Below are 15,878 nucleotides of genomic sequence, written 5' to 3'. Positions count from 1 at the left end.
TCACTTCCAACCTGTGACTAGGGCAAGTATAGGAAACAGTGAGGTAAAGAGATGTACAGAGTTAAAAGAATGAGAGATGGTAAAGTTAGGTTTGATAATCTCTTCAGGAGATATCAGCCCAAAAGAATGAGCCAGGATACCAAAAGCAATAGCCAAGAGCTGTTTTCTCTTTCAGAGAGATGCACCTGGCTTCCCTCTTATGTTCAGAATGCAAATCAATCATAAACACACGTCAGCAGATCTGCTCTCTCCCCTCTCCCATGCTTCAAGCAGGCTTCCCGATTTTCTTAAGGTGCTGCAAGCAATGTTCCTTCTAAGATGTGGAGTTTTGTGAGCAAAAATTCTACTTTGTGAGCTACTGGCATTAAAGTTGTGAGCGAGCAATTTGGCTACTGCATAAACTAGTTTGCTCTGGAGCCCTCCTTCCGGAGCTGAGACAAAAAGGTGTGAGCCAGAGGCTAAAAAACAGTGAGCTAGCTCACACTAACTCAATTTAGAGGGAACACTGGCTGCAAGTATGGCTAGAAATATTTGAATTAATTAATTGAGCCAACTTCAGAAGACGGCGGAAGACAGGAGGGCCTGGCGGGAGATGATCCATGGGGTCGCGAAGAGTCGGACTCGACTGTGCGACTGAACAACAACAAAATGTAACTAAAATTTATTCACTTGTTTAAAAAAGTTTAAAAACAGTTTGGGGGGGGGAGCAGTCATGACTCTACATGTCCCTGCCAATCAAGAGTTTTGCACAGCCAGTTTTTGCTGCCATTAGGCAGAAAAGTTCTCTTGAGCGCCATGAAAAGAAAATTTGAGCAAAATACAGTGTTTCCAAGGCACAGTTTTCCCTTAAATTTTGTCTGTATGCACCTTTACCCAAGGCCAATTTACAGCCAAAATTCAGCACAAATCCCCAAATTTGAATTTATCCCAGTACCAAAAAGGACTAAATATACAGATGCTTATATGACAATATAGTTTTGCAATATCGTTTCAAAAATATACATAAAACTGAAATGCAATAAAGGTTGTTTGCTGAACCAGTAGTCTTAAGGTTAGTGTATGTTACCTGGGTTAGAATGGACACTAAGCTTTCTGGACTGAAGGGGATTCTCTCCCCATCCCCTCACCCCTTTTCCAGATTGCACTGTATTGCAGTGCCTCCGGTGCTTATGGACCATCATTCTTGTGCTATTGTTTACTAAGAGCACCAAGTAGGTTGCCAACCTCCAGGTAGTGCCTGAAGAGTTCCCAGAATTACAACTAATTTCCAGACAACAGAATTCAGTTCCCCTAGAGAAAATGATTACTTTGAAAGGTGAATTCTATGTTGTTATACCCTGCTGAGGTCCGTCCTCTCCCCAGGCTTCACTCTCAACATCTCCAGGACTTTCCCAACCTGGAATTGGCAAATCTAGCACCAAGACTTGATGAGAAAAACAAGTGTTTGCCTGTAGAACAAATAAGTTTTCTTGAGAATAAATCTACAAAAGGAAATCCCCTCCCAGTTGTTGTTTTTGAGCCCCCGGAGGGGATTTTTTATTTTATTTTTTCAGACTACAAAAACTATCACAGAAAAAGGGAAGGGGGACTACATATACGCAGGGGTCATTTGGGGGGGGGACGCCATCCCCCCGGGTGAGGTGCGGGAGGGCAGGGCCTGGAGCTCCCTGCTGGTGCCTGCTGGAGGTCGCCGCCGGCTGTGGGGAGGACACACTTCCGGTGATGTCAGGGGGTGTGGCATATGCTAATGAGTTATGCTAATGAGTTCCCCTAGCTCTTTTTCTATGAAATGACCCCTGCATATACGGGACAAAGTATAGAAACCCACTACTGACTAAAAACCCAAGACAGGAGATCCTCACTAGCTTCATTACGTCAAGTCTTCACTTCATTTAGATCAATATAAACTGAGTCAGACATTTAAGTACTTTTTCCTTTTCATTAACTCTTAAAACTTAACTAAGAACAGTAACCCCCAGTCATCCCCATTCACAGTTCTCAAAGGCACAATTTAGTCTTTCAGCCTTTACTTCTCTTTTCTTCGTCTCTTCCACAGCTTATAAGGACTTTTTGGGGCGGAAAACCCCTCCCAGTTTTGTAGAATCAGGTGGCTGTGATTTCTTACAAACCAGCAATGATAAGGCAGAAGAATGAAAAAGTATTTTATATAGTAGAGTACACACAGGCAGTACACACAGGTGAACAGAAGTATTGAGAAGGGTCTTGGGGCACTTTGAAGCCTAACGTGTTTTTACTCAACCTAAAGCTTTTGCGGGCTCTTTGCGACAGCCATAAAATCGCCAGTCAGATGAATGTAGTAGGCAGCCAGTATCTATATGAAGAAGAGATTGGATTTATACCCCGCCCTTCACTCAGAGTCTCAGAGTGGCTTACAAACTCCTTCCCCTTCTCCTCCCCACAACAGACACCCTGTGAGTTAGGTGGGGCTGAGAGAGCTCTTTCGAGAGCTGCTCTTTCAAGAACAGCTCTGACAGAACTATGGCTAGCCCAAGGTCATCCAGCAGCTGCAAGTGGAGTGGGGAATCAAACCCAGTTCTCCCAGATTAGAGTCCATGCAGTTAACCACTACACCAAACTGAGGTAATGACAAAAGAAAAAGACAAACAGTGAGGTCAAAGGAAAATGCAGGAAATGTACAGTGAGAGGTAATTATGTAAAATTAAAATGTAACCAGGAACAGCATGGAGACCATTCACCCACAGCAATAACTGGCAGTCTCCCTAGTTTTACCAAGCTAATTAACTTACTGCCCTGAATTAAATACAATGGATGGTAGGAGAAAGCACCTGACCTGGACAGTCCAGGCTAAGCCAATCTTGTCGGATCTCGGAAGCTCAGCAGGGTTGGCCCTGGCCAGTATTTGGATGGGAGACCTTCAAGGAATACAAGGGTCACTACGTAGAGGCAGGCAATGGCAAGCCACATCGTAATGTTTCTTGCCTTGGAAGCCCCACAGAGTCACCATAAATCAGCTGTGACTTGATGACAAACAAAAAGGAACTACTGTGAATCTTCTTTGTAAATCCTTCAGAGCCCTTGCTGCAGAAGAGTAAAAAGGGAAAGATACTAGGAACAAAGGAATCAGAACTGCAGAAGAGCAAGCTATCACAAAAGCATTTCAAATACTTAGGCCATTAAAAGAACTGGGAGAATTGCTCATTCTTCGCTTCAACAGCAAAGAAGGTTTAGCTCGTAGCAACAGACATGTTATAAAAGCCTGTAGCAGTTGTGCTGAGAACAACTAGCGAAAAATATTTTTCAAAAATGATGAACAGGTGATATGCGGTGGAGTACAAGCCGCATGTTCAGGGAACATGTAACTTAAGAGCAAACACTTGCAGCATGGATATAGTTACATACTGATGCAGTTAAATAAAATACAATTCAGTTTAAAGAAACCTTAACATTGCAATTTAAAAAGTTGCTAGGACTGTACCCTGCGATCTCTGCTGCCACCGATCACATGCAGATCATGAAGATGGCTCCACCGATGGTCTGACCCAACATAAGCAATTTTTGCACATGGTAGAAGATCTGTACAACAAAACGAAAGTGCCCGATTCTGTATTAAATGAGGGCAAGTGATCCTTTTAAAAGCCAAAACCACAGTTCTACAACTGTCTCACTTAATAAAAAGTGACAGACACCAGCAAAGCAGTCTTGGTTTGTGTTTATTGAAGCCAGTAATTAAAGACATGTCCTCATTTTTTTGCCAGCACTAGAAAGCAAGATTCCACATTGACTGCACCTGGTTAAAGCCATACAACTGGACTAAGGGCTGTGGTGAATACATCTGCAGTCCTCGTAGGAAGTTAAAAACATCAATAAACTTAGTAAGAGAGGAGAGTGAACTTTTTCATTTACAGCATAGATATGGTTAAGTTCAGTCACTTTCAATGTCATTAAATTAAATAAAATACAACAAGTTCTGTTCAGTTTAAACAAATTTTAAAATGCCAATAAAAAGTGCAAACTTAAAAAAAAAGAAAAACAAGCAGCATAAACCATAGCATTTTGATGGAGGGCCAATCCTTAATTCTTTATATTTTGCCTTCAAGTTGAATTGATTATTTCTTTAATTTAAACATGAACAGTAGATGCAGTCACTATACTGTAAATATAAATATAACCATGTAATTTCTTATAACAGTCTACCGTACAAGTGTAATCCTGAAAACAAAATTAATTGTATTTTGTTAAAAAAACATAAAGGCTGTTTTGCAGTTTGGCCTTTGGTTCCAATGCTTGAGAACACCAGGGGGAAAAATTAACTGTGCAGCTTTCCAAAGTTGCTAGACTTTGGCGACCGACACATATCCACATTACTTACAGTTTCATTCCTTTGAAAAACTAGGAGCATTCACTTGCAACAAGGAAAAGGGAATTTTTTTTTCTCTTTAAGTCAAACTTCCATTTGGGTCCAAGCACTCTTTTGAACAACTGGCAAGTGGTATAATTGTTGGCTTTTGCTCATTTACAGGATATCTAATGTTCATTTTATAAAAATAAAAAAAAACTTCAGGAGCCACTTGTACACAAAGTGCGTATCTGTTTTAATAACAAAAAAATAATAAAAGAAAACACACGGTTGCGGAGTGAGGCTTGCATCCCAACTGCATACCATCAGGAAACGCTTAGCCAACCTGCCCTTTTCACTGCTGATATTTCATTTCCCAAACTGAAAGGTGCCTCCCACAAAACCAAAGTTAGCCCTCAGTCACCATATGCATTAGGCAGTCATGGCAAGGTAGTATACATATATGGTATATATGTATGAAACTGCCTTGTACCAAGTTAAACCACTGGTCCATCTAGCTCACTACAGTCTACTCTGAATGGCAATGGCTCTCCAGGGTCTCAGGCAGAGAAAGGCCTTCCCCAGTACTGGCTACATTAGATCCTTTTAACTGCAGATGCCAGAGGTTGAACCTTTTGCACATAAAGTAGCTGCTTCAGCACCATGTCGTGGCCCCTCCAAGCAGCAATAGAATGGCCATGCCCCCCCCCCAATCTCACATGAATTGAACCATCCCAGCATGAGATACCTTGCTACATGCTTCCACATGGCAGAGAAAGAGTCTCAATGCCAGACTCGCTGCAGCTGCAACAACAGCACACCAACAGCATCATAAAGATGGGATGTAAACGTCATCAGCCAAGGAGGTTCCAAGATTGCACTTTTAGACTTGCATCCAATGCTTCACATGCCATATCTAAAGAGGCAGGAGAACCATAAACCAGACCCTCTGATCACAACTTCTCCATTTAAAAATCTAGGCAACTGTGGATGTGAGGTTCCAAAACTTATAAAAATGTAAAAAATAATAAAATAACTGGCACATGTAAACATGCTTTTAACATTAATGCAAGTAAATACTCTTAGCTTTCTAGATAGTGTTAGACAGACTTAAAAACACAAGGAGACATGGCCTCTTTTCAGGAACACAGGGCTTGCAATTACATCCAGTACTGTGTTAGTGGTCAATCCGTTCGGCAATGTTTAACAATATATATATATATATTTATATAAATATTAGGGGTGTTCTATCCAGAAAGAAGATCTTGCATTACACACAAATCCGTTATCAATAAAAGTAAACTCTGCATAATTCATACAGTGGAGTATTTTCCCCCCCTTCAGTATGTCAAATACAAACACGTTTGATAATGTAATGTAAGGTAGTGTTTCTCCGTCAATGATTCCATACAGAAACTCAGTGCTATTTCAGTAACCGTGGGAATCTTCCATAGAACCACTGTTCACAGTGGCTGTGGGCACCAATCCAAAGAGCAATGAGGGATAATCATGAGCCTTCCTTCTAGACTGAAAAGGCTACATTGAAGGGGGAAGGCATAGATGTCACAAAGCCATTAAGCTCTATGTTTTATCGATGGAAACCTACACACTTCTATTGTTTACTGAAACAAAATATTTGGAAGTCTACCAGAAACCACCACAGGTTTTATAAACCTTAAGGCAGGATTCAGGATATTTTTTTTTTAAGTTCCACAATTTTAACTATGGAAAAAAAAGAAACAATTATTCTGTAACACATTGCATTATGGGGAAGTGATATGTCACCCATTCTTCTTAACAGATCAGGTGGCTGGTATTTAGAGAAAAAAACACACAGATACACAAGGCAGAAGCAATCAGAAAAAAATAGGGTTTTAAAATTAAAACACAACTGTCCACAATTACCAAGTTTTAAAATAAAGCCAAACAGAGGTTGTTTGTACTACAGTGCACAAAAGATTCAAGCACCTCCTAAGGACACATCTCACACTGTGCCAGGCACTTGGTCTAAGCAAGATTCTCCCTGTGTCAGCTAAGACAAAAAGGGCACCCACCTATTTTTTAAAAATGCATCTCCTTGTTAAAACTAAAAAAAATGCAATTTTAGATCAAGAAAATAATTCCCATGATGCTCAGTGTTTAAGCCTCAAGCACTTTCAAATTGTGAAGGCTTTTTGTTTGTTTTTTAAACAGTGATTATCTGATCTATATATTCAAACACAGGGTTCATTAACACTGGTTTCGTTCCCTCTGGTCTGTCCAACTTGCTTTTTGCATCTATCAAGCCAGATCTCGCATTTCTCCTTTTTTTTTTTAATGCAGCATTTTATACACTCTTCATCTAACCAACATTCCACTACACCACATTCTCTCCCAAGTACGTTGCCAATGGCCAACTCCAGCAAGTTCGGGGAAAGGGGACTTCGTTTCTTCTTTCGTGCCATTTCAACCAGATTTCCGCATCTCATGTCTCTGTGCTCTTCCTATGAGAACCACTGCTGCCCCTTGGTCGCCACCCCCCAAAATCAAGAGAATTGCCCTATTGAAACTCTAAAATGGTTATCTTAAAACAGAGGAAATTTATATGCAAATCTTCCTGAATGTGCACTTGATACCCAGGACAAGCCAATGAAGGTTAAATTTCATTTCTCCCTGCCCCAAGAAAACTTATAGAATCTGCCACAGCAGAGAGCTCCTGGTCTTATCGGATCAATGTACATAGTTATTTGGTCATTTACATATGCAGGTTTAAGCATTATCAAGCTTCGTTCTCTGTCGGAGAGGAGTTGGTCGTTACCATCGAGTCTGGCTTGCGAGTCATTCTATCCAGTTCTTCTTGAACGTTCGTCAAAACAGTTTTTTGCCCTAAAAAGCAGCAAGAGAGAAATGATCTATACATAAAAAGCACTCCTCCAAACAGTGAATCTGATCATGGATAGCAATAAGTAAAACTAAAGTGTGCCATTGAGTTGCAACCAGCTCAGTTTAACCACACAAAGATCGAACTTATGCGGTTTTCAAAGCAAGATAGGAGCAGAGGTGTTTTGTGACTGCTTTCCCCTGCACAGCAGCCCCAGTCTCCCTTGGTGGTTTCCCATCCAAGCACCAACCCTGCTTAGCTTCCAAGCTCTGATGAGAGCAGGCTGGGCTGGGCTATTAGTACCAACAGAACTATGGGAAAGGAGCAGGTTTGACTACAGGCTTCTGCATACTCAAGGGATTCCCCAGTATGGACAACAGTTTGGAAGAAAAATAAACCAGGATAGCCTGGAAAAAGAAACACAGAATGCCAAGAGTAGTTTTGGAGGGGTGAGGGAGAAGAAATTGACCTGTTTGAGCACATAATTGCTTGTACTACCTTAGAAGGGGAGATCACTGCGAAGTGGACCTCCATGTTCTCCCCCTTCCCCCTGAACCGGAATGTCATCTGTTTTTAAAGGTTCTGGCCACTATGACGTTAAGAGAGTCCTGAGTGAGGAATTAATTAGGATCAGAGAACAGTATTTCTATTCTATCCTGATTGACTGCACAATTCTGCTCCTCCCAGATGTTTTAAGTTGAGAAGAGGGCGCAGCCCCTAGCAACCAGAATGGGGGTGTATGTGTGAAGTCTGGGTTGGTGAATGCATGACACAATGGTTGTTGTAGATTTTCCGGGCTGTATGGCCGTGGTCTTGGCATTGTAGTAACCGGGCGTTTCACCAGCAGCTGTAACTGGCATCCTCAGAGGTATAACACAGAAAGATGAAGTACTTTCTGTGTCAATGACACAATGCATAGGGAGGAGGAAATATACCCCCTCACTTGTGTTTTATCACTCAACTGCAGCACTGGAGGTGCAGTTTCCTGCCTCACATCTCAGCGGTCAACACAAGTGTGCTACAGAGGCAGAGGTCTGTTTATTCTCCCCAGTGGAGCCCAAAAATTGGCTCCTCTCCTCCATTTTATCCTCTCAACCCCCACCTTGTGAGGCAGGTTAACCTAAGACTACGTATCTGGCCAAAGGTTTCCCAGCAACTTCTGCATGGCAGAGTGGGGATTTGAACCTGGGTCTCCCAGATCCTAGTCTGCCATTCTAAGCACTACACCATACCAGCTCTCAGGTTGGGAGTTGACAGGAAGCTACCCATCTAGCCCTGGAAGTCAGCTTAAGGAGAGAACAGTTTATCCCCTCTGAGATTTCCTTGTGCCCGCCAAACTTGCACATATATAAACAGCCAGTTCAAAATGCTCTCAACTCAGATTTCAGAAGAAACCCCAAGTTTCCTTCACACTCCCAGCGTCACAACCAAGAAGCAGAAGGGTGGATCTGGCAAGATAAGCTCAGGGATACAACACTGACATTGGCCAAACACCTATTGATTTCAAAAACATTCAAGCAGAATAAATGCATAGGAAGTGATCGTGTGTTGCTACCTGATTTTTTGGCTGTACTTGGCACGCCTCCTGCTCCAGGACTTCCAGGAGAGCCGGTCTTTTTACTCAATAGACTGTTGAAGAAGCTGGCCAGCACGCCTTCACTGGCAGCATTATCTAATCAAAAGGAGGAAAATGAAACTCACAATCAAGTTTGAACACAAACAGGACAAAGCAGAAGCAGCGAAGGGTTCCCAAACCCCAACAGCTCCCTGCCAAGTATCCAAAATAAATAACTGGCATTATTAGCTGCGCTGTACCTGCCCTGTCACCTGATGAACTCTTCAGTTCTAGGAACAGGGAAGGCGAAACAAACAAAAAATCAGAATACTGAAGTGTAATGCATACTTTTAATAGTTGGGTCTGGTTTCTTAACTGATGCTATCGGCGAGGCACTGGGGACGCTGGCAGGACAAGGCCTGCCCTGGGGTCTCGGTGATCCAGAAGGCCCTCTTGCAGGTGATTCCTGTATAGTGACACAATGCAGTTTAAAGCCAAGGACCCAAAAAATGCAATCGTACATGAAGTATTTGCTCAGGGATCGTCAAATGATAGAGAAGAAAATGAAACACTTAATGTTCTCTCCTCATTCTTCAATCTGGGGAAGTTCACCAATGGGTGAACTTCCCCAGCTTGAAGAATGAGGAGAGAACATTAAGTGTTTTATTTTCTTCTTTATCAAGAAGCAGCAGCCCTCACTTTGAAAAAAACAAAGTACAAATCGACTTGCAATGGGGTCTGGTGAATTACAAGGAAAATGTTATGGGTTCAAATTTCAGGGCTTTTAACCAACAAGTTGGAGCTTGCTTCTGTATTCTCAGAATGGGTTCCTCTTCCTGCTGTGTGTCTTGTTTTCTTTACCATCATTCCCATCTTAAGTTTCCGAGTCTCCTTACTCAACATGACACTTTGTCTCCTCACACCTTATGCTAGCTCTCCATTTTCACTGATAGGGCACTAATTCTTCCAATGGGGAAAGGCAATCAGTCAGTTTCAAAGCAGCCATTTGGGGGGAAATCCCACACTCAGATTTTGAAATTAAATTCAGCGAGTAAAATTGCCTACACAGAGACATCCTAATGCCAGAACTGTGCCAGATACCGTTAGAAATGACTTTCACAAACTGCACGCCATGTCACAAGCAGATTCTAAAACAGATACGTCGGAAAAAGGTTCACTGTTCAATCAGACCCTGGGGAGGTAGCACTTTATTTTAATCTAGAAGTGGCTTTTCCATATTTGTATACTCACAGAAGCCCTTGTAGGTGTAGCTGGCTGCTTGGCAAGGTAAGACTGAAACAGAAAATAATTTTTTAAGAACATAAAAGAATAACTAAAGATGCTTTTGTGAGCTTAAGTTCAACCTCGCCACTGAATTCCTCAACTCATTTAAATAGTTATTACCAAATGATATCACTAGGGGGCACTGAGACTCAAGAGAAAAGGATTACTTTCCTTAATGGACTGGAAACACTCTTTGATCCACAGAAGAAACCGTACAGACCCACATGGGTTCCAAGTACCAGGTTCTGGTCATTATCAGCAAGTCTACACACCATCTCAAAACTGCTCTAACTGGAGTTGGCTTCCCATGCATAAATGAGGGAGCCCCAGGCACTGCAATGAGCACTGATCTCTCATGCAGTATATATATTTACAGCTTCTATGGACAACTAGAAGCTTCAGGCTGTTTTTGAAAAAGACGTGGCATTTAACCTGGTACTAAACTAGTTTTAAGTGCACAATGTAAATGTTCACCAGTGCTGTACCTAAATCACATTTTGTTCCTGGATCAGCACACAGGGATGATATATCCAGTAACACATGAATTAAAACAATGCAAATGCTCCTTGGGGAGGGAATGCTAAGCTGGAAAAGGATCCAGGCACAAAGGAGAGGCGTCTGTTTCCTGGACGCTAGAGGCAAGGGGGCCTCAGCTGAGATGGATTCAGGCACTGAGAACAGAGGCCCACATGCTTCCCGCCCTCTCTGTGATAGTCCCAACCTTGTCCTTCTGACAAAGGATTCATTAGTTAAGGAGAAGGGAGTGTATTCTACTACCCATATATTTTACTTCTGATTATTAAAACAGAAAGATTTAACACCAGATATTTGAAACAGTCCAAGGTTCAGAAAAAATTCTGAAGTATGAAAAACTTACAAAATGAATTCTGATTTTTCTTACCTGCTGCTTCATAAGAAACACTTGTTCATCTTCTGCTGCAAGCTCTTTATCGTGCACTAACTGAGGAGTGACAAAAGAAAAAGCCTTTGTACAAACCGGAAATAGGTATCCAAACTATAAACATTCACAGTTCATTCCTCTGGGCAGAAAAGGTGTAGCAATACAGCCCAAATTTTCCCCACCAGGGATCCCATAATGCCCCATTCCACTCTTATTCAAATGTCAGTATTGTAACAGTTTGCTAATCCACCAGTTCTCACTTTCTGTGTGTTTGCCTCCTAAAGGGGACTACTAGAATGTACACTTAGAACCACAGCCAACCATGAAAATTCGAAAAAGCTGAGAAATGCCATGACAGAATCAATGTTACAAGAGCTCTTAACCACCAGCCTCAAGAGGAATCTTACTGCCACTTCAAGAATTTTGGAAGAAAACTATTTTATGCCATGCTTTGGCAGGGCTAAAACAGGGGGAACTGTTCTGCCCACAGTCTGCATATAGCACAGGGAGCGATCTGCCAGAAGAGTTTCTGGAGACGTCCTGTTTTGTGACAAGAAACTGGACTGCATGATTTTTCTGTCCCTTCCCCACTCTGCAATTCTACACAGCATGTCGATCACAGATCAAGAGGCATACGCTTTTAGAAAACTGGCAATAGTACCAACAGAACTATCTGACTTCAGTGAACCTGCCTCATGGCATCTGCCAAAGCAACTGCAACAGCAGCCTTGGAAGATAAAGAAATTAGGCCACTTCAGAGAGTCGAAATTAACGGATTGACTATCTGATGTTCATGGCCTGGAAGAACTTGGAACAAAAGCACCTCACAGCAGCAGGGGCAGTTCCAGGTTTTGGGAGGCCCTGAGCAGAGAGAAGCCCTGGGCAGCAACGGCTGCCCCTCCTCAGAGTATGCCGATGCCAGCCCAGCCGAGCAGCTCTAAGATGGGGGACAAAAACAAGTGGTTTTTAAGCCTACTGTACCTTTCTTACTGGTGGTTTTACAATGAAGTCTTCATATGCATCTTCAGGTTTCACCGTTGTAAAGTTTTCATGCAGGATGGCAATTTTCTTTTCATTGTCCCAGCCAGCAGGTCTGGAGAGAGAGTAAAATTCAGGTAGGTGAATCATTTTAGAGAAGTAGAGCATCAGGATGTTTGGTATAGATACAGTGTTTCTGAAGTACATATTTTGCTTTCCTCTGTCATCATACCAGGGGGAAATACAGAGGGGAAAGGCTACTGTGCTGTTGATTTCATGAAGACCGCTTTACTCCATATAAAACGTCCCTCCACAGCCCAACAGCATGAGGCTTACTTGTACCGTGTTTCCCCAAAAATAAGACACTGTCTTATATTTATTTTTTCTCAAGAAGACACACTAGGGCTTATAGCACAAATGCATAGAAATCCTGCTAGGGCTTATTTTGGGGGTAGGTCTTATTTTCGGGGAAACGGTATTACTGTCAAACGCAAGAAAGCAAAAGAGATCATAGAGCTCCTTTCTCAAGAATCACTGGCATGACACGGTGCATCTGGACTCATCAAACAGAAAGCTGCACGGAATCCTGTTTCTCTGATAAACATATCCAGTGAGCTAACTACAGAATTCACAGCAGTGATTTCCATGACTGCAGAACTGCTAGGACTCAAGAGTTAAGTTGCTGCTGTCTACCTCAAAGTCCTAACCCCTATGGACCAAAGCCACAAATGTTGCCACATGAACTGCCCCCAAGTCCCATCATTGGGAGACACAGCTGTGGCATGCAGGTATTCATGGATTGAGACGTGCCGGTGTGTTATCTCCTGGGGATACTGGCAAGAACCAACCACAGCCTTTTTGTAAAGAGAACTCATACGGCTGCTACACTCTGGGGTTGAAGCTCAAAGATTAGACCATAAAAGTTCAGTCTGGAGTATTTAATGGAAAACGAATCCAGGCAAAAATGGAGGCACTGTGAAGTCAGCCATTCTTCAAGCCTGGAGAGTGGCTTGTTGCCTGTGTGGATGGGGTAACTTTTCTCTCTAAAGGATCAGGCTCATAGGCAGGGGAAAACTTTGGAATTGGGATGGCCCTTGTAGGAGCGCAATCCCAGTTTTTGCTGACTTTGGTTTGCGCTCCAGCTCCATTTCCTTGGAGAGAATGATCTAGCTACAGTTAACCATGCTTCCATCAGGATTAGACTACTGTAATACGCAGAGCTATCTACAAAGACATTTTGAAAACTGCAACATGGCCCAAAACACTGCGCCCAGGTTATTGGTAAGAATCTGGCCACAGCAGATGTCTGGTGGTTTTACTCTTTACAATTCTGAGATATCTTCACTGGTTTTCAAATACATTTCTAAGTGTAATTCAAAGCCACTAGCCTTTAACACCCTCAACAGTCTGGGACCAGGACGACTGTAAAGCTGTGCTCTTCCTATACAGTCCGAACTGTTCAGTGAAGTCACCTTCTAGGCCCAAATCTAGATGACCCCATTGAGTATAGAGGTGGGAGAGTGGGTGGAAAGAGGCATCTTCAGTGGGGGAGACAGAATTCTGGAATATTTCCCCCCAAGAGAGTCAACTGGCATCACCTTTTCTATCATTCACATGCCATTCTGTTTTTGTTAGGCTCTGGTTCAACTGATGCCATTTGCTATTTTATCACTGTCCCTTTTATGCTGGTTTTCATCTGCTGTGAAACAGGAAGTTGGCTGATTTATTTTCTGCCGTTCATATTTTTATACAACTTGTAATCATGTTTCTGTATCTGCTGTTTTAATCTGAATGATACTTTAAGGAACTGTTTTAGAGTGCTATTGCTGTGAGATATCTTGGGCACAGTGTTCCCTCTAAGCTGAGTTACTGTGAGCTAGCTCACAGTTTTTTAGCCTCCAGCTCACAGATTTTTGTCTTAGCTCAGGAAGGACTGCTCCAGAGCAAACTAATTTATGCAGTAGCCAAATCGCTGGCTCACAGCTTTAATGCCAGTTGCTCACAAAGTAGAAGTTTTGCACACAAGACTCCACAGCTTAGAGGGAACATTGCTTGGGCATTGTATCGAAAGGTGATACACAAATATGTTAAAGACACATTTATTTGGAAGAAAAGTTATATTAAAATCAGTGACATTTTCTACTGGGTAACTGGGATGTAAATGTTATGATCTTATTTTTGATTTATGTACAAGGACTTTTCATATCCATATCCACCCCTTAACCTTAATGTTTCCCCAACTGAAGTGGCTTTGTAGGCTTTCGTGCAAATAAGCGTAACAAGACAATGTTCCAGCACTACATCTCACCTAGACTTTTCACTTACATGAAAACTGCGTCCTTTTCTACCACTAAGGCAGGTGTGGTAAAGTGAAAGCTGTATGTTTTATGTACAATGTACTTATACAACAAGTCGAGGTTCTTTTCCTCCTTAACTGATGTATAAATCAAGGCTGCGCCATCTATTTATTTGTTTTAAGGAAAATTTCAGAAGCACAGGATGGAAAAAAAACTGAAATTCCCCTCTTAAAGTTACTTTTTTTTTTTTAAAGAGCAAAGTTTTCACAAATTCGAATATGGTGATGGGACAGGCCCAGTGTAAAATGCTTTCAATACAGCTATTTCAATATCTAACGAGAGACCATTCAGAACAGGCAGGGGGGGGGGGGGCTTGCAACAGGGCGAAAACTTGAAAGACACATCAATTATGGTTTAAAAGCAAAACAGGAAAGTTAAATAGTAGGCTCAGTGTCACACTGGGGAGGGGAAGGATGTGGGTTCAAATCCCCCATTCACAACAAAGTTCACTGGGTGACCTTGGGCCAATCATTACCTCTCAGCCTAAGTTCTCTCACAGGGTTGTGGGAGTAATCAGGGGCAGGGAGCCGCAGGAGCTACCTAGCTCCTTGGAGGAATTGTGAGATTAACAAAATTAACAAATAGAAGTGGCAGTTACCTACGTCATCTGCAAAACTCACCATGCAACATGCAGCCAGATCCTACAGGCATACTCTGGTGCATGCCCTACTGCCTTCAGTGGGACTCACTCTTATGCACACTTGCACAGAAGTGCAGCCTCAGTTCCAAAATATGCAGAAGACACAGAGAGGATCGTATGTGTGTCTATGTGGCCCAGGGAAATATTGGACCTTACTTTCTCCTTCCATACACATTAAGGTACCAACTGATGGGGGAGGGGGTTGAAAATACAAAGACAGCAAAAAACAGCCAATAGTTGCCAAAGACCACTGAACGGACTGGAACCTGGGATGCCAAAAGAGGCATATAACTGTATTGTTATGATTTCATTCAAATTCTGTTTTAGCTGTTTTATATACTTCATGTAAGCCGCCCTGAACCTGCTCTGGCAGGGAGGGCGGGATATAAATTTAAATAAACAAACAGAGGAGATCTCTCAGCTTCCCCATTTTTCAAGCAAGAGAAGGATACACTGTAAGCAGAATCTGCGAATGTGGGATTGAATAAAGTCAAACTGTTCTTCTCTGTAGTCATGTTCCTTCTCTAGTATGCTCACTGCATCACACTGAAAAAGAAGCACAAAACAAACCTTAAGATTTCCAGAAGACCAATGCACAAAAGGTGTGTGGAGCGCAAATGGGGGAGGGGGGATGCATAAAACCAGTGTTCAAAGCCAGCCTTGTTTCAGGCCATTAAGGAAAAAAGATATATTTCACAAGCCACCAAGAGATACTACAAAGCCAAAGCCGGATAAGCAAGAGCATCTGTTCTTAAAATATCATACAGAAGCCTTCACTTGAATTTCACAGACGTCACATATTCCTAGATACTTTTGCTCTGAAGAACATTCAAGGCCATTTAATTCACACATCTGTGCTTCAGAACATAAAAGTCTTACTTCCAGTTTGTCTCACATTACAATTTAGAGTTTTAAAAGAATATGCAGTAGAAACTCAGATACATTATACTCAATTTTATTTTGAAATACTTTTCTGAAAGTTAAG

At 42.1% G+C, this 15,878-nt stretch overlaps 1 protein-coding gene across 1 annotated transcript in view; it reads right to left on the bottom strand.

The window, feature by feature from the left end:
- Nucleotides 1–4,046: 4,046 nt before the first annotated feature.
- DYNC1LI2 (dynein, cytoplasmic 1, light intermediate chain 2) overlaps nucleotides 4,047–15,878 on the bottom strand; it is a 26,754-nt gene continuing 14,922 nt past the window's right edge. The window contains exons 6-13 of the mRNA XM_015424273.1: nucleotides 15,346–15,439; nucleotides 14,222–14,357; nucleotides 11,900–12,011; nucleotides 10,919–10,978; nucleotides 9,985–10,026; nucleotides 9,082–9,199; nucleotides 8,734–8,850; nucleotides 4,047–7,183 (exon numbers count right to left, since the gene is read on the bottom strand). Coding sequence (XP_015279759.1) covers nucleotides 7,077–7,183; nucleotides 8,734–8,850; nucleotides 9,082–9,199; nucleotides 9,985–10,026; nucleotides 10,919–10,978; nucleotides 11,900–12,011; nucleotides 14,222–14,357; nucleotides 15,346–15,439 — 786 coding nt within the window. The 3' untranslated portion in view covers nucleotides 4,047–7,076. The remainder of the gene's footprint in view (nucleotides 7,184–8,733; nucleotides 8,851–9,081; nucleotides 9,200–9,984; nucleotides 10,027–10,918; nucleotides 10,979–11,899; nucleotides 12,012–14,221; nucleotides 14,358–15,345; nucleotides 15,440–15,878) is intronic.

Source organism: Gekko japonicus, unplaced genomic scaffold (genome assembly GCF_001447785.1).
Source record: "Gekko japonicus isolate JY-2015 unplaced genomic scaffold, Gekko_japonicus_V1.1 scaffold2169, whole genome shotgun sequence".
In the NCBI taxonomy this organism is placed as follows: Eukaryota; Metazoa; Chordata; class Lepidosauria; order Squamata; family Gekkonidae; genus Gekko; species Gekko japonicus.
Note: the sequence above shows the minus strand (reverse complement) of the source record. Positions and strands in the feature narration are given on the sequence as shown.